Source organism: Etheostoma spectabile, chromosome 7 (genome assembly GCF_008692095.1).
Source record: "Etheostoma spectabile isolate EspeVRDwgs_2016 chromosome 7, UIUC_Espe_1.0, whole genome shotgun sequence".
In the NCBI taxonomy this organism is placed as follows: Eukaryota; Metazoa; Chordata; class Actinopteri; order Perciformes; family Percidae; genus Etheostoma; species Etheostoma spectabile.
The window spans coordinates 28,425,986-28,448,115 of NC_045739.1; the positions used below are offsets into that span (position 1 = coordinate 28,425,986).

General features: G+C 39.3%; 1 protein-coding gene across 2 annotated transcripts; it reads right to left on the reverse strand.

Moving 5' to 3' along the window:
* Window positions 1-1,940: 1,940 nt before the first annotated feature.
* Window positions 1,941-21,623, reverse strand: spats2 (spermatogenesis associated serine rich 2). 2 transcript variants are annotated; one of them, XM_032520062.1, is made up of 13 exons: window positions 21,489-21,623; window positions 19,007-19,291; window positions 17,140-17,219; window positions 16,216-16,324; window positions 15,646-15,695; window positions 15,269-15,491; window positions 14,553-14,732; window positions 14,228-14,363; window positions 11,547-11,605; window positions 7,986-8,095; window positions 7,646-7,748; window positions 5,257-5,402; window positions 1,941-5,137 (listed from the first exon to the last, which is right to left on the reverse strand). In XM_032520062.1, exons 2-13 carry the CDS (start codon window positions 19,029-19,031, stop codon window positions 4,880-4,882), a joined length of 1,479 nt encoding a protein of 492 aa, XP_032375953.1. In that variant the 5' UTR covers window positions 19,032-19,291; window positions 21,489-21,623; the 3' UTR covers window positions 1,941-4,879. The 2 variants fall into 2 exon arrangements, with proteins under 2 accessions (XP_032375953.1, XP_032375954.1); XM_032520063.1 differs by lacking the exon at window positions 21,489-21,623 and adding an exon at window positions 19,931-20,095.
* Between the last annotated feature and the right edge of the window lie 507 nt (window positions 21,624-22,130).

Here is a 22,130-nt window from a genome sequence, read left to right on the forward strand (position 1 = left end):
TCTGTTTGCAGCCGTTCTTGTGAAAAAACTTCCTCTTCAACACTTTTGCATCCTTAATGAATTTTTGCATCAGAAATGTCAGATGTCCCTTCAATTTAATCTCTTTGACCTTCTCTGTACGGTGACATGTTGCAGTGAACCAACCTTACAGCAGTGAAACATTTGCAAAGAACCAGCCAACCACCACCACCACCACCACCACCTCCCCCTCCCACACACACAAACACACACACAGTGCCATCTACTTCCAGAAAGCAGACCTTTGTAGTTTTGATTTTAGGGTGGACTGTCTCTTAAGTGGTTGTTTTCTCCCACCACTCTTTGCTAAGCTGACTTGAATATTTGACACCCTCTAATGAAGCCCACCTGTTGGAAGAAACACAAGAATGTTTATGAATGACTAAGGCATTAATAATTATTATTGGTTGTCTCAGTGCAATGTTCTGTAGTCAGGCTACTGGTTAGGATAATACCATAAGAGTAACTAGTACTTTATATTACTCAAGTACAGTACTTAAGTAGTTTTCTGGTGGTTTACTAGGAGTATTTATTTTAGGATACTTTAAAAAAATATATGTTTTTTACTCCATTACATTTATTTCACAGCTATACTTTTCAGATGAAGATTTTACATAGGCCACTGGACTAAACTCCCAAACTATATACTATAAAGTGCAGAGTCTAGCTTCACGTTGACCAGCTACAACTGCAAGATGCTGCTCATGGATCTGTAGTAACAATTATGTAATATATCAATCCCAGGAGCATTTCTTTACTTTACATAGTACTTTAAATGTGTGCAGACTTTTACTTGTAACGGAATACATGCATAACATTGTTGTATTGTTATGAGATAGATATGAATAGTTTTCACCACTGCTGACTGATGAGGTCTTCCACCAAACGTACCTCATTAAAACATTTTCTAAGAGTAATGGTGCCCTCTGCTGGCTGTTTCAACAGTTCAGCTTGTTCTAGTTTATTTTTGTTACTGCATTTAATTTAACAATTAAAACTAAAAGTGAACAGTAACAGTAGCAGCAAATATGTTAATAAATTACTGCAGCTGTATATATTTACAGTGTAAAACCTCCATTACATCCGAGTAGAGCTATAAAACACACACACAGTCAGTATTGCAAACTGTTTATTCGTAGTAAATAAAAAGTGTGCAATTCAGTGAGTGGGGAGAAAGAGAGGAGGGCGTGTTGGGGACGGTCGATGTCTTTGGTCCATACTCGGTGGAGGGGATGTCAATGAATCAGTGGGAGACAAGAAAAGGCACTTGAGTAAACAGTTGTCTCAGAAAGGTTGTCTTGAGAAGGAGGACACAAGGTCTACTGGAAGAATGAATTAACTAAATGTCTAACCTCCATTATGCCTAATATGAATATCACATACAAAATGCCCCATGTGAGCACAAAATTATATAGCTACATATATGTATATACAGTAAGGAATCAGAAAATAAAGTGGTACAAGAAGAAGAAGAGAAGAAGGTGAAGTTGGATTTATCCCCTTTGGAATTCTTTACAGGCCGAGAAAAAAAAAAAAAAGGCAACAACTTTAAAACAGGATAAAATTATTTCTTTGGCGATAACCTAATATTCCTGCAGTTTGGAATGTAAAAAAAAAAAAAAAGTGGTTAAAGTGAGGCAGACACAATCTACTCTCTTTGAGGCATGATTGAACAAATCCAGCACCTCCAGAGCACAGAGATGAACTGGAGTAAAAAAACAAAAAAACATCTGCAACTACTGACGATGAGAACCAGCTACGGGGGGGGGGGGGGGGGGGGCAACAACGAGCCCAATCAACACACTCCTACAAGCGACAAAAACGAGATCTATGCTTCGTCCGAAGTGTAAGAGACAAAATGTCAAGCTATTCCTTTCAGTCAAAACGTGTCATTATTAGCACATATTCACCAAAGACTGCAGACAAGTTAACGCTCTTCTCTCCACAATATTAACTAATAATTACTGGGGTTTCTGAATCTCTCAAATAAGAAGAAAAATGTCCCCTTCATATGAAAACCCACAAGGAAACAAAAGGACGGGGGAGAGAACATATAAGAAATTCATGTTTTTCAAGTCTGCTCAAAAGGAAGACGACATATTATGGAGGAAATGCAGCAATTATGTAACAACCAGTCTTACATTACGGTCAAGTTGTATGTACATAACTACAAGAAGAGAAGAGGCATCACCAGGGGTCCCGGTCCCTAAATAAAAGCCCACTGCCAGGAGACAGGCCATGTCAAATCATCAGCACTGAGGTATGCGCCAGCTTTGTGTTCTAAGCTGTGGACACTACGATGAGACATAACCCCAACAACAGCAGCCTTAAAAGGAGAATTCCGGTAGATTCCGACATGTAGCTCTGTAGTTTGTAAATGTGGAGCGCTGTCAGTGGAGAGAAAAACTAAACCAATCTGTGCTGTCTACACCGAGTTGTCCTCCTGCTAGCGTTAGCACCCAACAGGCTCAAACAGGGCAAGTTTTAAATGTGTTTTTAGCTTCTAAACAGGTTCAAAATGTCATTAAAAGTGCCTTCCCAATGTGAAGTGATTCCTTCCGAGGGAACACAGGGAATATGACCGCTAGGGATGTTAAAGGAATGAGTTTAGGGACCGTCTACAAACAACACAGAAACGAGATGAAACTAAAATAGGTAGGCTATCTATTGAATGATTAAATAAGGTAGTGTCTCCAAACATACTTCAATTATAACTTGTCTCTTGCTAGTTGGACTACAGCACTTGCGTTAAAAAAGAAAGCATATGATTATTTTAGAAAACATGTTTGTATCTCCTTTCTGTGTTGTAGTTTGTGGACGGTCCCTAAGCTCTCTAATTGCCTCCTCAACACAAGAACTAAACACAGCTGAATTAACACAACTTTCTTACATTTCTTCCACATCCTTAGCAGTCAGATTTACTGTGTTCACTCAGAAGGAATCCCTGCACATGGGTAGGCACTTCTAATGACATTTTGAACCTGTTTAGAAGCTAAAAACACATTTCAAACTTGCCCTGTTTAAGCCTGTTAGGTGCTAACTCTAGCAGGAGGATAACACGGTGTAGGCAGCACAGATTGGTTTCATTTTTCTCTCTGAAAGCACTCCACATGTACAAAAAAACAGAGATACATGTTGGAATCGATCGGAATTCTCCTTTAAAGAAGCTACTTGGCAGCCATATATATATATATATATAAAAAAAAAAAAATCTGAGTTCAATACAACCTTCCAATTCATTCATTGGTTTGATCAGTTATACGTTCGCGGGTGGGATAAATTGAGAATATAAAAAGGGGAAGAAAAGACCTTGTTCTTACACATATTAGAAATCGTCTGCTCTACAGGTACCATCGGTTTAGAAAGCCGTCATGATGCAGACATCTATGTCTCTAGAAAGGCAAATGTGAAGTCTCTCTGTGACTAAAGGCAAGCATGTCATTAATATACCGTCCATGTGCATATAACAACGCAACGACACAAAGAAGAAACTGTGTGGAAGAAAATCCATTTGAATAATTGTCGAGGACTACATGTAGAACAGCATGTCGACAGTTTCCTTTGTTGTGAGTTTTAACATTATTTAACAGCATTCTACAAAAGGTAATGAGCCCTCTCTTTGTTACAAAATAACGGACAGCAAGCCAACAACAGCACACACGATAACCGTTGGCCAGCGGGAGGGCGACGCGTCACCGTCTTAGGCAATATTTAAAGGAAAAGCGCCACATTTTGAGAAATGTGCATCTTTGTTTTCTTGCAGAGAATTAGAGAAGATTGATACCACTGTCAGGTCTGCACGGTAAATATGAAGCTGCAGCCAGCAGCCGATTAGCTTAGCAAGGGAAACAGCTGGCTTTGCTCTGCCTGCCGGGCACATAACCCCCCCGTACATACACAACTTGTAGTTTTTACACTTCACTTTTTGTACAAAATAAACAAACAAAATAGAAAGTGTTGATTATTGAACTTTAGGCGCTGGTTTCCACCTGCTTCCAGTCTTTGTGCTAAGCTAACCCGCTGCTGTTGAAAGCTTTGAGTTTAAAATCGTACAGACATGAGGTCGGTATCCATCTTTGTATCCAACTCAAAGTTAGGGAATGAGCCATTTCTCAAATGTCGAACTATTCCTTTAAGGCGGCACCCTCCCTGTTCACAGAGTTACTCTCAAACACATCTAAGTCCTAGTGTTACCAAGTCCCCTATGGTTTGTAGCAGCCATACGAAAAGCTCTGGATTACAGTTTGATATGCTTCATTTTTTTTTTTTACATTGTAATAATTAATGATAATGATCATGATTAATGATGTCTGTAGTGTTGATTGCAGGTCTATTCTCATGATGACAATAATCTCTGTAAATGCTAGAACTGCTTTTGCACTTACACTACGCTTACCACGGTGAAGGCATTGAAATGGCTCTGGGAGACAAAAAAACAAAACAATTCAGGAGATCTGAGGTGCAAATCAGAGAGCTGACATAAGCTACGGCAAAAATGGAAATAGAACTAAGAGCTCAACTTCAATAGTGCACAAACTGTTCCAGGTAATCATGGTGGTCTCTGGCAGACAGCTTAAATGTAGAAAATAATAACAGAGACTACAGAGTAGCATAGCAATGAGATCTCTCCAAGGGAGCCTAAAGATAGAAGGGAAGAGCGATTACAGGACAGTGAAAGCGTTTCAAGTTTGATGTAGAGAGGTGGCACTACAGCTCGACTGACAGAAATATGTAAACATGTATTCTATTCTTCATTGAAAGGAGTTAGTAGAGGGGAGAGTGTAGAAGGCATGGGGAGGCTATGGGGAGACGAGTGCAAGGGTTAGTTAGATGGGTTTGATTGAGCGCGGGATTTCCAATGTCAGGGGCATTGCGTCCGCGGAAGCCTTTGGGGCAGCCCGTTATGAGAGGGTCGGTCTGGGTTGTAGGAGGATGTGGGGAAATGGTGGGGACCTCTGGAGCCGTGTGACTGCTGTGAAGGACCAGAAGAGCCACTGTCGCTCTGGTGGCGGTGATTAGCACGAGCGGCGTTCCGGTCATGGTAGGAAGCGCCGTTATACCTCTGAGCACCCGAATGATACCCTTGTCCCTGGAAAGTACGCCTGTTGCCTTGGAAAATCTGAGACGAGAATAAAAAAATAAAAAAAAGTCAGTGAGCGACTACGAATTGCGTACATTGCTGAAGTAAGTCCACTTCTTCATGGTCTGAATGAAAACACAGTTGCTTTCACAGCTGACCTGTTTGTTTGGTGGAGGGCGGTTTTCACTGGGGGGGCTTTGGGTCTGGGTGGGAGGAGGAGTTTCCAGCTGGCTCGGGCTGGCGACAGCAGAGGACGTGGAGCTACAGCGGGACCGGTGTGAGTAGCCCGTATGCGGATGGTAGACTGTAAAAGAAACAAGGTCAATCACTAACAGTACAAGCTGGGACCCGTCTCATAAAGAACAACCACATACGCTTTGCATTGGCACTGAGAACCCAGATTAACTTTTGTTTAGCAGGGTCCATATTTGCAATTTGAAGTGGTTTGGGGTTTTAAGACCCCGTGTACACTCTCAACTTTTGTCCAAGAAATGTTGCAGCGGCAAAAGACAGGCTGTGTCAACATTTATGAAATGAAGTAGAATGAAATCAGACTGGGTAAGCCCCGCCCACTCTGCCAGCGATTTGATTTCCCCCAGCAGCTCGGTCTGGAAACATACAGGTTTAATTCTCCTGCCAATCACAACCAATCACAAACTGGCGTATCTACCTGGAGGGTTTAACACGACGACGGTAGAGAAGCGACCAAGCAGCTTCTAGTTTACATTCAACATAGCGACCACTAAACGCCAACAAAGCAACCCGTTTATGCCGCTGTCTCTGCTACGTCCCCCGGATCGTTGGTCCGATTGGTTGAAGGACTAACCAATTACGTACGGAGTCATTTGAACTATGCCCGTTGGTCCCGCCTCTTGTGTAGAGAAAATACAGCGCAGACTCCCAGGCCGACGCTTAATGTCAAATCTATTAAGCTTGGCTTGGTCTGCTGATACCCAGAATAGAATGAAATGACTCAAAACTGATACTGTACAGTATGAAACAGCGTATATGATAACAGTCTAATAAAGGTTTGGTCAAAGAGTGGCATGCAATGAACTATAGAGCTGCAACGATGTCAACTTTTGAATTAATCGCCAAGTATTTTGATAACCAATGAGTCGGTTTGAGTTATTTTCTTAACCATGATGTGGTCAAATTTTCTATATCGACGTTCTTTTTAACATCCCATAATAACATGATTGGTTCCACACAATGCTCTTTGGCAAGTACAAATCTCGACTTTCATTAATTTTGGGGTGTCTCATTAAATTTTATAGCAATTTCTGCTTTTCTAACTCAAATATTAGGTATAATTTCCTATAAATGAGGTTTGACCATACATTTAAAAAAAAAAAACGAAAATTAATAAGTTAGTGTTATGTAGTGTTAAACGTCAAAAAAGTGACAAACATTGGAAAAAAGCATCACAAGTGTTGAAAAAAACAACATAAGAACAAGTTAAAAACATTGATAGGAAGTGTCAACAAAAGTGTTCAATTTTTCAATTTTGACGGTAAGACAAAAGTAAATATTCTTTGACTCCAGCTTGTTAAATGTGAACATTTTCTAGTTTTGGCTCTCCTCTGTGACAGTAAACGGAATATCTTTGAGTTGTAGACGTGACATAAGACATTTGAGGACGTCATCTTGGGCGTTTGGGAAACACTGATCCACATTTTATAGACCAAACTACTAACTGATTAATTCAATCCACTATGAAAATCATCGTTAGCACTAATGAACTATATGTGGTCCAAGGACAAAAGGGTGGGAACAGAACCGCTCTATCTATTGCTCTATTACAGGCTGCAAATTAATCAGCGAGCTCCCGTTTTTAACTTGTACTTTACGGTCCTCGGTCTGAGAAGTTAACAATCCTACTTTATGAGACAGAGCCCTGCTTTAGTTCAGCAAAGTTGTATCAATTGTACATTTGTTTGTGTTTTGACTGACTCTCTAAAACCACATGATGCCAATGTAATACTTCATGACACATTTTTATACGCAACTCAGAGGAAGTCGGACCGAAACATTGCTGAGAAGATTAATAATTCTGTAGACGATCTTTAGTGTGTGCCCATGCTTGACTTGTTTTGAAATTATTTTAGGTGCCAAATATAAACCCTAGATGCCTGCACAAATGTACTATTAATTGAACTGATTTATGCATCGAGCCTAAATCTTTTAAGTTTGGATTCTTATGATCTTCCAGTGTGGTGGGAGCGTTGAACCGCTGAGAGCTGGCAGCTAAACCAACACTGATGCATTTGAGAAGAGTACGCATTTTTAAATTAAACAAAAGGTTTCTGAAGGGAAAAAAAAAACATTTGTCTCATTTTGAAATTAGTTTATGAGCCACTGTGGACATGATCTATAAAATGCTGAAACGGAGCAGCTGAAAAGCTTGCTTTACTGATTTGTGGGGACGGTGTATTGTATCATTTAGGATTAATAAATAGGGATGAGGATATTTTTTTCAGAGCGTATCACTTTGAACACATGAAAAAGGTATGATGTAGATAAAAAAGGATGAAAATCATACTTTACCTGATCCAAACCCTAAGATGCTCGCCTTCAGCGGTTCAAGATCAAATGTAAATCTTACAGCTTTCCCGAGGTCCTCGTCGTATTTACGCTCACTCACAAAGTGCTGCAATAAAAAGAAACGACAACGAGTTATATTATATACCATGCCCATATATGCAGCTAAATATCATTTTTTTTGCTTGTAGTTCACCTTGAAAAAAGACATTGCTACAAAATAGCTTTTTTAATTTGTTTTCAATTGTGGGTTCAACCATTAAAACCGGTTTAACATGTAGTTGGAGTCACACATTGGGAGAAAGAAACAGAGCAGCTGTATTGTAAATAAAAAAAAATAAAAAACCTTGATGTCCGCACGCAGTTCAGTCAGCTGCTCCTCAGACATGGATGCTGACTGGTCGGTCAGCCGTCGGAGCTCCTCCGCTTTCTTCTGCCGGGAGTCTAAAATCCCCACTGAAACACAACAAATGGGAACTTCATCAGATGTATAACAACATCTTCCATCTTTCTTGTGCATGGTGTTTCTGCTTCAGGGTGGGATACAAATTCTGACATATTATGTCCAATTGAGGGGCTCTATATAATATTTAAATATCTTCATGCGCTATGTCTTCTACATGCCTGCCAGGTATCTTGATTATTTCCATTACCGATTAATCTGCTAGCTATTTTCTCAAATAAAAAAATAAAAATCGGTTGGTCTAGAAAATGTCATTTGCAGTTTCCTGAAGCTCGAGGTGGTGCCTTCAAATGTCTTTTGTCCGACAAATAGTCCACAACTTATACATATTCACTTTTTTGTCACATAAAGAGAAAATCAACAAAGTGAGAAACTGGATTTTTTTACTTGAAAAGTGACTTAAATGATTAGTCAATTTTTTTATTTTATTTTTAAAGCTGCAGATTGTTATAATTCTTATTTTCCATTGGTTTCTGTACTACTGATTTTCCTGCAGTCCCATTAAGTTTCATTTTTCCTGTGAAAACTCAGCTCTTTTGATATGAGGAGTTCAAAGTACAGTTGGCATCTAAAAAGGTAAACAAGGGTCAAAGATAAATCCATTTGCAGATCAAGATACCAGGTCCACTGCCGTTCAAAAGTTTGGAATCTCCTGAAACAAAAGCTCTCTATACTCTATATTTTTTAATGGTCGTTCACACTTTTAGGTTGAAGAAAGTGCTCTATTGCAAATTTATGTCAGTTAGCATGAGGGCTTTTTGTAAATGGAGAACAAATGCTGTTCAATAGTTCCCATTTCAAAAGTGAAAAGGCCAGAAAGAGACAAAAGATACCTCTGAGCAACAGTTTGATAACAATAAAAGCAACCACAAGTCATTAATAAAAGTAACAGGAAGCTTAGCATCAAAATAAGACTTCAATGTACCGAAGTCCCACCACTTCCCACCACTGATGGAACATGTGATGGCCATTTTTTCACTGTTTTCTGACATTTACGCAGAAATCTCAGTGTTCTGTATTTGATCATGCTATGTATGTTGATCAACATATCAAATCATTGGCCTGTACATGTTTCTTCCAATTAAGGAACATTCCCAAACCCAGGTCTGCAGTATCACAATCTGAGCTAGAGATGATCATTCACGCATCTACATTATAGCATCCCATCCTATAGCAATTCCCTTTTCACCTGCCTCAGCAAGTTGTCCCTGGACCGTCTAGAAGTGGTCCAGAACGCTGCTGCAAGGCTTTCGCCCGGTTCCAGCTGGATGACTCACATCACTTCCATCCTAACCTCTACACGTTGGCTTCCTATCAAGTTCAGGATTCATTTTAAGGTTCTTGTTCTGACATAGAGCCCTGCATTGCCAGGTAACTGTTTACGTCTCTTACCTGCTTCATCCTTATATCACCATCAGGTGACCAGGGCTTACTGGGTGTCCCTGGAGCTCGATTATCAACTTAAGGTTCTCTAAAGCCCAGTTCAGATCCAAGATTTGCGGCGAGAGAAAACCGTTTTAAAACATCGCTGGGAAAAGTTGCAGCGGTCTGAAGCGGCCCGTCTCAGCTCGACTCAAGCGAGCTGATGGTTTCGCTGTGACTCAGCTCAGAGTCTCCACAGGCTGGATTAGGACGTCACCTGTTTCAACAGCCAATTGAGAAATCAGCTGGTAAAGTCTGCTATAAACTATAGACATAAAATGATCCGTGATATTTTGTATGTTACAAACAGCTGGTAGAAATGGCAGAGTTTTAGAAGGAGCCTCACCGACCGTCCGAAAGCACGTTGACCCGATATGGTCAAGCGAGCTAGAGAGTGACTGAAGAGATGAAGCGCCCAGCAGCGTTCAAACGAAGCAGTGAATCAGAGGAATTAAAAAAAACAAAACAAAAAAAACACGAGTTTCTGCCGATTCATCACTAGAAATGCAACTGCAGCAAGCATCTCACTAACGTTATCCACATTCCTATTTATACAAAAACACTATATCTAGCTACAAAAAAGCCTAAAAGTCGGACATTAGAACAGAAATACAAAGAGGTGTTGTTATGGAGATGATACACCGTATGGTCTCATCGCATTGGTGTGAACTGGCCGGTTTCAGAATGCTGCAGACCGGCTCGTTGCAAGTTTCAACTCGTCAAGTCGCAAAACTTTGGTCTGAACTGGGCTCGGAGCGCTGTGGAATGCCCTTCCTATCGGCGTACGTCCTGCGGTCTTTGATGACACTTTTAAAAAGCAGCTCAAGACTCGCTTCTTTGTTTCATGTTTGTTTTTAAGTTGTTTTATTTTTCATTCTTTACGTTTTTTGTGTGTATTCATTTTAACAATTTTGCTCTTGTGAAGCCCTTTGGGACTGTAAAATGTGCTTTATTAAAGCTGCAGTGGGTACAATGCAAAAAAATAAAATAAAAAAATAAAAACTTCCTGCAGCACTTCATCTCCTCTCTTTGTCACAGGCAATGCATGCATGGAACAGCCAAAATAATCTCCCTCTCTCTCTCTCTCTTTCTGAAAAGACCTGTGATTGGCCAAAGTCTCTTGTCAGACTAGATATCTACAGCCTGAATAGAGAGTCAAAAGACGGTGCAGAAGGCGAGTTTTCTCTCAGACTACTTGAATTACAATATGCTGAACGATTATTAAGAAAGTTTTGCTCAACGACGCCAAAGATAAAGTGCCTACCACAGCTTTATATTACGTTTTATTATTACTTTATAGACCAAATTATTTATTGATAAAATAATTGTTAGTAGCAGCTAGAGTACTCTTACTTGTAACACTGGTAGATACAGTACGGATCAATAAGGAATGGACTGTACTAATCAACACTGAAAACATCCATTTTTTCGGTTTGGATTCTTTTAATTTTTGCCATTTGTATAGCTACATTATACATCAGTTATATCTTTTTCTTCAGAAGATCAAATTGTTATGAAAGAAATGTAATGCCAGCCCAACACAGGAAGGGGATAAGTAGCAGGTACATTTTGAGGAAACCTGGCTCATGTAATGTCGAAGAAATACTTCTTCTTCGCTTTCATCTCAATTCCCCAATCACCTTGCACAAAGACAGCATTGAGTCTCCCTTGACACCTGACACTATTCACTTTGTCTAGGCCTGGAACACACAACACTATGCACTGAGACGACAGAAGAAGATAGAGTGGCCTACTTGTACAAATATGCAGACTTTGACTTGCTCTGTCATGACTGACACACACAAACACGCACGCACACACGGTATATCAGGGCCCTGAGGGCAACAAAGCAGTTCTGTAGAAACTGGGACACAACCATCTCTTTTCCTACCTCTCCGGAAGTGAGCCAGGTCAGATTCTCCAGGCCCTTGAGTCAGGTCATTATTATATGTGAAGAATACTACCAGCTCCTAACAAGCTAAGTTTTGGTTTAGTCTACATAGTTGAAAATACAGTACTTACTGGCCTCTGCTTTCACTTTGTCCATCTCTCCCAGTAGAGTCACTTCTCGGTCCATTAAACTGGAAGAAAAGAGAGGAGGGGTCATTTTTCATCAATCACTCCGAGATAAGAAGAAATGTTATGAACGCTAACTTTGAGCTGAATTTCCAATTCCACAAAACATCAGAAACACAGCAGGGCCAGTGAATAACAATGCAAAACAGCCAAGTGCGATACAATTCAACAGTTAATTATTAATGCATGAAAGGAAATTCTATACTGTGTGATATTAGCAGTAAAAGTATACTGCAGCTCTCCGTGGTGCCATAGATTAGCATATGACTTCCATTTTCAAATGATAAGTCATAACCTTGAGTGAATTGTTAAATAATTTAAAAGCAGCTAATAAAGACACAAAAAGCTGAGCCCATTTGACCGTGAAATTCAGAAATGCATACTGAGATTTGTGGACGTATACAAGAATCTGCAAATGTTTAGGCATTTTAGGAAAGCGTGTAACATGATCCTGCTACCAACTGTGGCCACTACACCAAAATCCCCTCACAGTCCATAGTGGTTCTTGGAAGCTTGGTAGGATGACCCATTATTTGACCTAGTCAAAAGGATGTTGATCTTTCTACAGCCATGACCTCTTTCTACCTATGGTGCAGCCTTTATGGAGCCTTTGGACAGCAGATACCCACGAGCCATTTCCAAAAGTCATTTTTTTTTTTTTAAATGAAATCACCAGCCAAAAAGCACTGGTAGATCTAAGCATTTTCTTTTACTGGCCAATATAGAAATTCACCGGTACAGTACTTATTTGAGGAATGCATACAAATGCAAACTTTTCTTTTTAAGCTTGTGTTTTTCTGAGGCTACATTAAGGTTTTGGAGTCAAGTCGTCTTTTCCTGCAGACGTATCATGGCCTAAATTGATTATTGCAGCCAAGAAGAGGTGAACCGCGACTTTCTCTTACGTATGCTAGTAGTATCCTTGAAGTGTGTAAGCTAATCACAGAACAAGCTGTGGGTGAAGCCTGCCTCTTGCACTGTGCTGGCTTAGAAGTGACTGCTTACAGCGTAAACAAAATGACAACACAAATGATAACAGTATTTCTTCAGTTTTATATTAATGGTTATAGTAGTAATACCACCCTACACTCTAGTTAGTCTATAATATTTTACTTGTCACATCAGAGGCTTCGTAAAAAGGTACTCGAGGTTCAACATATGCGTCTATCCAATGTTACCCATTATGCAAAGCACTGTACCAGTGTCATCAAGTAGGACAAAGGTAAGAAAAATGCCCTTTGAGACACTGCTGTTACAGCAAAACTTATAAAATTGCAATGACATCCACAATGCTTTACTAAACAAGCAACATGCCCTTAAAAAACAAAAAAACACAACTTACCACTTTCAACCAAATAGTTCCGGAAACTACTGAACCGGCGGCACTCCGCTCAGGAACTTTTGTGCATTCTTTAATCATTAGTAATCAGGGCTGGCTATCACTGATTATTGCTTACACACTTCATAGATACTACTAGCATACGTAAGAGAAAATCGTAGTTCACCTCTTCTTGGCTGAAATAATAAATTAAGGTCATGATAAATCAGATGACTCACCTTCAAAAAAAGTCTGCATTCCTCAAATATATATATAGTTTTAATTAACTATAAAAATGCAAAAGCATTATTATATTATGTGTTGTATTTCATGTCATAGTGCCCAAGTTTCTGAACCATTAGAGGTGCTAAAACATTTTTAGCACCTTGAACAGGAACTATGTCTGAGTTCCTAAAAAGATAAAAACAAAAAAAACAAAAACAAAAAAAAACGCCCTACGAGTGTTTGTTTGTACCTCACTTTTCAACATGCTCGACAGGGTTTTTTGAGCACTTGCAAATTATGTCATATGGTCATTTCCATATTGGTGACATTGTCACACAATTATTTACATAAAGCTCAGAGGTTGTTGGTTGCAGAGAGGGAGGGATCAGTAAAGCAAAACTAGAATGAGACTACAGCCATTGTTGTAGCCTTTATTCACCGAGAGATAAACGGTACCCAGACTGCACTGCTACTTTCACAGTTCTACCCATGTTAGATTATGGTGACATTATGGGTTGCTTGCAAAAACCAAACTCTGATCACAACTTGACACTCTTTACCATTCCATACCATCAGCTTTGCCACAAATGCCCCTTTCAGTACACACCACTGCACCCTGTCCTCAGTCAACTGGACCTCTCTTATACATTCGCCGTAAGAGTCACTGGTTCACTTTCATTTACAAGACCCTTCTTAACTGATCACCTCGTTACTTGGGTCACATGCTGCAGCCAAGTCTCTCACATGCAATACCTGATCCTCACTTCAATTTCAATTAAGCATTCTCAAAACCAACGCTGGTCTTGCATCTTTTCAATCTGTTGCCGCTTGCGACAGCAAAAGATTCTCAAACCGGACAAACTAATTTCCATTACATACTCCAAAACCATCGTATTATCCTGGTTCACGGACATATGTAGTTTATTATCTAGCCCTCCTTTCCTTCCCCTAAGTGGCTATGCCTTTTGTCAGGCCACCACTGTAAATAAGAACTGTTCTTATGATTGTCCAAATGCACTCCACATTGTTCAGGGCACAGCCAAGACCTGAGGCAAATTAAAAAAAACAAAAGACATTTACTCACGAGCTCTGGAGCTCAGCGAACGTCTGCTTCATCCTCTTGATTGAGGAGTCCATCTCCTCCTTGACCACTATCCTGTAGCGAGTCAGTGAGGCGGTGCATCTCTGCAGGTCCTTCACAGAGCGGTCAATGTTGGGAGCTGAGGGGCAGACATTAAACATGACTTAGGCACATACTGAAAAAGAAGTGCTAGGACACATTTTGTCCCAGATCAGGTTTAACATGTGTCTTGGTAACAGCTCATTGTGTATCATTAATCATTGTATTATAATAAAGAACATGCAGGACCAGACCATTTTAGGAAGGTAAAAGGTATAAGGTGTCTAACCCATCTTCTTGACTCCTGACGATCCATGCTCATCAGTGTTGGGTGGAAAGAATAAAGTGAGCGGATGTGAATTGGAGCCTGGCCTGTGTCGGTTCTTGTTTCCTCTGGGAACCTGGTGATTCCTCCCTCCTTGCTGTAAGGGGGGACTTGGAATGCTATCTTGACTTTCTGCTTCTGCACCTGTGAGAAACCAGATTAGTTGTGTATAAACTACCTTTCCCCAAGTAACTGCTTAAAATAGAGATGAGCCAAAGTCGTCCACATGTCTGTCAGCAACAAAGTATTAGGCAGTTTATTTTAAGATTCAAGTGCAACAGAAGTCATTGAAATACAGCAACAAAAGAGAAAATGGCAGGATCAGATATATTTCTTGGTAACACATTTAACAATTTGACATATAGTAATAGATTATGAATATATGCAGTTACTAAAGGTAACCACATGGAAGAGCATTGGGCCTTACTGAAGAATATTTGAACCTTATTATAATCATCCCAAACTGCTATATAACAACATCGCAGCATGGCAAGATTTTCAACTTCTGCTTTTGGAAATACAAAGTCATATTAGGGGGGCCAAAAAAATGAGAAGCAATGTACTCAAATAAAAGAGACAAAAATAAAGAAGGAGAAGAAAACATTTGACATATAGCCAAAATGGTTTATGACATAGTTCTTATAAATGATGAAGCCAAAAGAAGGAAGGGCTAAGATTACCGGTGGTTTCGGATGTTGCAGGTTCAGAGTCCAGCTCGGCTGCATCCAGGGAGGCAGAGTCCAGCTGTTCACTCAGGGAATCAAGTGACTCTACGTCCATTACGGATCCGTTGGCGTGAAAGCCGTTGACCTCATCCTTGCCCTCCTCAGGCAATGTGGCCTCAGGTGGAGCAGGCTCAGCTGAAGCCTCTGGCTGAGGCTTGGGCTTCTTTTTCTTCTTGGGCTGGACATGAAGAGATTTTAAATGTCACTCTGAACATCTAACTTTAATAAGTTCAGCAAATATCTGAACTTATTAATCTTTCAAATCTAGGGCGGACATGAGTATGCTTACTCAACAAAAAAGGCATTTAAGATGCAGGCTTTCAGGTTCTCACCTTCTTCTTGCCGGTGACATTCCACTCCTTCAGGATCTCAACTGCACTGCCTGTGTTGTAAACCAAACAATGATAATTGTGATGCATGACAGACTTAAACCCCATCTCAGTATCAGAATGCCCTGCGGTGTTGTTAAGATACTGCTCAATAAGAAACAAAGCAGTTTGACATGTGTGGCACAACCTACTTGTTCTAATATTAGACCTGCAAATCCCGCAAGTGACGCAAGCAGAATTCTGTATGCGTGGCATGCACAAGAAAAAAGGTCGGCAAGGTCATGTAAAGCACAAGAAATGTGGGCGGCATGCCAGGTTCGACGTAAGTACAGTAAACAAGGTAGGGCCGGGAATTACAATAACACCAGGTAAGGGTGTTCACAGGTAAGGTGCATCATATAATACAAGCATCCAGGTTCTCTTAAGTGTTTTCCTCATATGGTGTGATTACCTACTTTTTAAGGCAAACACGTGTAATTGTTCAAAAACATGCAATACTACTAGTAATTTTTTCAAGGAAGCTTAGGAGGACCATAATTCACATTTTTTAAAAGTCAAGCACCAAAAACATACCTTCTAAGAAAGCTTGAACGGCCTTGTCAACACAGTTTTCAAAATGCTGCAACACCAGCACAATCTCATTGTTACTTTTGTTGGGCACAACTGCCCTGACGGCACTGATCTGTAAAATTAGAAAGAGAAAAAGGAACAAGTATGAGAGGAACAGATTTTCATGTTGAATAGCTCAATGTGATTCAACATTTCTTATCATATAGTCATTTGTCTTTTTCTTTTATTATGTGTAAACAAATCACCTGCTCCAATGCAGATATGAATAATTTCATTGTTTATTTATTTACTAATTTATTATTATTATTATTTTTTTAGACAGCTATTGATGAATCACATTGTCGTTTTTAAGAACCAATATATTTGATAGCAGTTTTGGCTCTGCTTTTTTAACTGCCACTTAGGTTCAGTGCAACTCAAAATGTATTTTGATGCATAGAAACCCCACACAATTTTTTTTTTTTTTTTTTTAATATAAATTACACTACAGCCACATTTCTTTTAAACACTTCCATCATAGATTAACAGCTTTAAAGAGGACAATACTTGTCATTAACTTACATAAATTATTTGCCTTTAGCAAAATTCTTGTTATTGTGAGCAAGTGAAAATCTAAAATACTGTGCATAGTGAACATCTAAATACTACACTGATAAATGAACCATTAAGACTGGCTCTAAAATGTTGGATTATTCCTTTAGCAATACTATAACGGTTGCTCATGCTGACAACCTCTCATGTTTACTGGTTCCAAAACTGCTGGACAAAGCCCACAACTAATGAAACTGAACGTCAAAGCTTGGGAGCGACTCCAACAACACAGGGTTTTTTGACTTTGGGAGTGGATATTGCATTAAAAAGTCATTACCCTTTACTTAAAAACCCACAGTCTCTGTGGCAGTCATGTGCAGTGGGTATACTTCTTACCTTTTCTTTCATCCTCTCAGTTGTTCCTCCCTGGGACATGGCCATTTTTGATCGTGTGTCAAACACCACCCCTGACGTATCTGGAAAAAATAAATAAATCATCATCTGTTTGGCCTTGAATCCACTTTGCAAACCCCTTTAGAGCATCATTTGCTAAACAAAACAACCACTAGACATCTTCAAAGAGATTTAATAGAAAGACTCGTTGGCTACATTTATGACTGATGTTACGATTGCAGATTGTGATTTGTGCATGGAAAATCCATTTGTCTTTATTCAAAGTAAAATGCTGACTCCTGGACAGATATAAAATCAAAAATGTTTTATCTTCTCAAATAAGTTGAAAATAGATTTGATTTAGTTTACTGTTGGCGTCATATGTATTAAAAGGTCCAATGTGTAGAAATTTCTCCCATCTTTTGAGATTATATATTGCAATCAACTCTCTCCCACCACGCAGCTCAAAGCACGTGTTACAGCTACGGTAGCCTTCACGCTTCAAAATGACGGTCTTTTGCTCTTTTTTGATCTCCTTTTTCTTTTTCTGGGCAAAGAGGAAGACGCCTGTCCCTGAAATTTGGGTTTTGAATACGTGTGGTCCTCCATGTTTCCTTCTTCCGACTTACCGGGAAGCATCGTTATCCATTAGCAGATTAGCAGCACCTGTGAGTTCATCATGTGACAGCAAAAACGTGAAAGGCGTAGCAGTATGCCCTGTATGTCCCTCACCGGTTAACGCATTTCAAGATGGCGCATGAATATGGCGCGTCGACCCCAGTTCATGCAATTGGAAACGTAAAATTTCAAGCCAACGGGAATACTTGGAATTGTTGGTGGGGGTAAATATTCATGAAAAAGGACAAGTATGTGAACGGGCAACGCCGATTTTGATAATGAACAACTAAACTTGTTACACACTGGACCTTTAAAAGACACCACACAATAAGAAAATGGACATTGTATTGTGGAGGTGGATGAGGTTTCATTTAGGCATTTACGCACAGACAATTTAGTTACCAGCGCCACCAGCAAGCAGTTGTGAAATAAATAAACTATAAAACTGCCTGAACGGTCTTGAATCTGCGTCCGATTTTAATAACCAATAACCATGAAGGCTTCCAAAAACACATTTTTTGCATGAAGAACAACCTCAGGGGAATTCTGTTATCAGACACTGAATAAAACTGGCTAAGTAAAGAAAAACATAATAAATACATATTTTCAACAACAGGTCTGAGGACATTTCTTTTTTTTTCAAATTGATAAACAAAAGCCTACAGCTGCGGCGGCCTCTAGCTCACCCTTTGCTGCGTGTCATCCCTTCTCTTTCTCTCCCCATTTCCTGTCTATCCACTGTCACTATCGAATAAAAAAGGGAAAAAAACCCAAAAAATAATCTTTAAAAAAAAGCCTACAGTGGAATACGAAAAGGCAAGGTAAAGTCTGCAGTTAATCTTGGCCATTTAAAGACAAGACTGCTGGCAGAGCGTTCTTGAAAAAAGCCTACAAAGACTACAAGACTACAAAAAAAGCCTTGTAAAAGTTGTTTTTCCCATGCATAAAAGTAGGTTAACGTCACTGTAAATGTCCACAGCATTTCCCTCAACAGCTATTCAAATTCCCTGTAAAAAGGTATTGCCAACTGTTGGCAATATGCACAGGTTTATTTGTTATGTTATCTTAAGCTATGATCTACATGCAACTTAAAACTTCAAGCCATTAAAACACAAATGCCTATCGTGTGTGTTTGTGTGTGGGAGTGTGTGTGTGAGAGAGAGTACACTAAATATATACACACACACACACACACAATAGATTTGATTTCTTTCTAATTTCTTTAAAACACTTTAAAAAAGACAAAACATACCCTTCGGGTTGTTTTTCTTTGCCATGTTGTCACACAGACGTATCCAGGAAATGTTTGGTTGCGTACTTCCTCAAGACAGTATTAACACTTCAAATGTGTTTAAGATGGTGGTCTAATAAGGGCTCCGAGAGTGGTCACTCTCCCACCGTTGTTCTTGTTAGAGAAGATGCCAACGAGGCTCCCAACTGGCAGGAGGGATGGAAGAATGAGGTTCAAATCAGTCCTCCACCATTTAGGAAAAGATTTGGGGTTTTTCTCTCGTTTCACTACCAAGTTGATCCAAATCTGTTGGGGGGGGGGGGGGGGGGAGAGAAAATGAAAATGGTTTTGCACCATGAACTGGAATTTAAAAAATAAAATCAAAATCCAAGTAATTGTCGCTGTGCTGTATGAAGCAGAAATGAACAGATACCAAATCTCCACTTTTTGCAACATCTGAAAATATGAATGCAAATTAAATCCATTTCCTGGCTATGAAATGAAAAACAGATTTCAATAAGGTATTGTCCGTCTGACAGAGCCCTCTCAAAAGAAATCTGCAGTTAATTTTGTCCTTGGCAGAAACACTGCATGTAATCTAGTTATTAAGACTACAGAGAAACACATATCTAAAGGTGAGTTCCTTGTTCTCAGCTCTCTGTAGGAATGGCAGGTGATAAAGTGCTAATGACAACACAACTGCGTATCTGAGAATTTGACATATTGACAAATGCTTTTAATAGGCATAATCAAAAACTCTTTTCTTCCCATAGCCAAACTCATAACGAACGGCACAAATGTTTTTTGAATATGTGCCTTTGGACACTTTTTTGCCTTGATTTTAATTCTTTAAACTGAAACTCAAACAGCAAATTCAAATGAAACCGAGAAAGTCTTGGAAAGGATACCATCACACTGCCGATTAGTCAGTATTTTAAATAGTACCTTAGAAACTCCTGCTGACTGCTGCTGCCCTGTCCCAAGTCTGCTTCAATTATGTCCCCTGTAGTCTTAAAAATGCTTCCACCAGACCTCCAGCAATCTGGATTCATTTTATGGGCCAGCTGTTTCCCAACTTTTAGGTTTCCCTTTTTGACCCTGGTTCTCTGGAAAGGGAAACTTACAAGCTGTACAAACCCACACCCTGTTGATTATGACTCTGCGTGCCACTCAGTCCTGGTTCAACCACACCTCTACAGACGTCAAACTACACATCAGCACAATCAACAAGTGACACTGCAGTAGCCACTCATGCAACCACTAGGATGCATTATGTTTATCAAGAGGGATGGTGCTTGAGTCTTCAAGAGAGAGCCAGGTGCACTTGTGATGCAACACTGGGAAAGTGCTAACTCAGCACTCAAATAAAACTAAAAAAAGCAGTTAGATAAATGAAGAAGGCCCATTTATAAAAAAAAAGAAAAAAAAAAAAAGAAAAAAAGGTGGATGTGTGGTAATCTAGAGGGGCTTCTTTCCCAGTAAAAAGATAAATAAGATACACCTTTAATGATCACCAGCAGTTGTTGTTGCAGCAGTAAACAGAAAATTGAAAATGTATAGAAAGTAGCCCTAACAGAAATAAATAAGGAGGTGCTTTAACTACAATAGAGTAAATGGTAGAAGTTATATACTATACAGAGGATTAGGTTTGTGTTAAAGCGACAGTGGTGTGATTAATAGCAGCAGTCTTAATATAATAGAATATATTGAAAATGCCAATGAATCATTAACATAGTGTATTATGGTACATTGTGAAATAGTGAGGGGAATGACACATAGTATAATTTGCAGTGGTGTTATAATGTGGAATAACATAATAAGCATCTTAAATAATATAGTAATTCAAAGTCAGTGCAATCCTGCTTGCTGTAGAAGTCAAATCAGCCTCCCGATTATACTGCAAGACAGCTGTAAAAACTTGTCCAAATGTCCACTTTTCCTTAATTTCAGGAACAAAATAATACTTTAGCTTCAAGACTAACCACCAAATAACCAACTTCGTGTTAGCTAAGTAACCTTATTACATTTTTTATGAAAAATCTCAGTTTGCATCTTAACCAACCTTTGCATATATTGCTAACTTCTAGGTGAATTTCAGGCTCTCCCGTTCAGTGGTTCTCATTTCACATAGCTATTTGGCTGAAGTCCGGAGGTAATGTTAGCTTGCTAGCAGTACCTAACGGTATGTGCTTAGCTCTGCGGGGCTCTGGGTTACTGACCGCAGAAATTTGCCATTAACGTTAAATTCTCACAACAACACTGACAATTACTAAATGCAACAAAGTGTAAACGCCTTCTTTAAGGACGGACCTTTGAATGCAGCCTTCGCTAGTACGCAGCTAGCAGACTGCTTTATTATTCAACGCTCTTTTGTAACGTTAAAGCTAGCCATCCCTTAGCATCTCAACTTTGACGTTAAACAGCTAAACTACTACTAAATCATTAGTTATTAGATTAGTGAGTGCCTCAATGTGTTAGTAGATGAACATTATTAAATACGTACCTGTGTTGGCAAGAAAACTGAACAGTAGATTCTGGAAACGGGTCAGCGCAGTTTCCACCGCGTCGTCTTTAATGCCAAGTAGTCTGCTGTGGGCATATTTTCCTTTTTCAGGGTTGCCAGGTTGGACACAAAGAACCCTCCTTTTAAACCAAGAGTTTTACCAAAGGCTTGAGCCCAAGGTACTTCGTTTATACAGTGGAGGAAGAAGTACTCTTATGTTTTACTTAAGTAAAAGTAGCTATAACACTTGATAATAACCATCAGTTATATATGATAAACTGATAGTTAATTAAACTTGAGTTAGTTATTGTACTGTCAATGTTAACTAATTGTGAGTAAGTATTTGACAGTTTATTGTTGCTGATTTAAAACCTTTAACAAATCATGTTTAAACCGTCAATAAACATTATCCGGGTGGCTCGTATGAAGTTGCAACTGATAATATCTTGTTAATTTTTTAATAAATATGTTGTCAGAAAGGTATTATCATTGCACAAATAATCACATAATAATCTCTTATATAGATTACCAAAAAGGATTTAATGACACCAAAATAATGTTTCTTGATTCATTCTTCTGATTGATCCATCCATCCATCCATCCATTGACTGATTGATTGATGGTATAAATTCGGAAAACAGT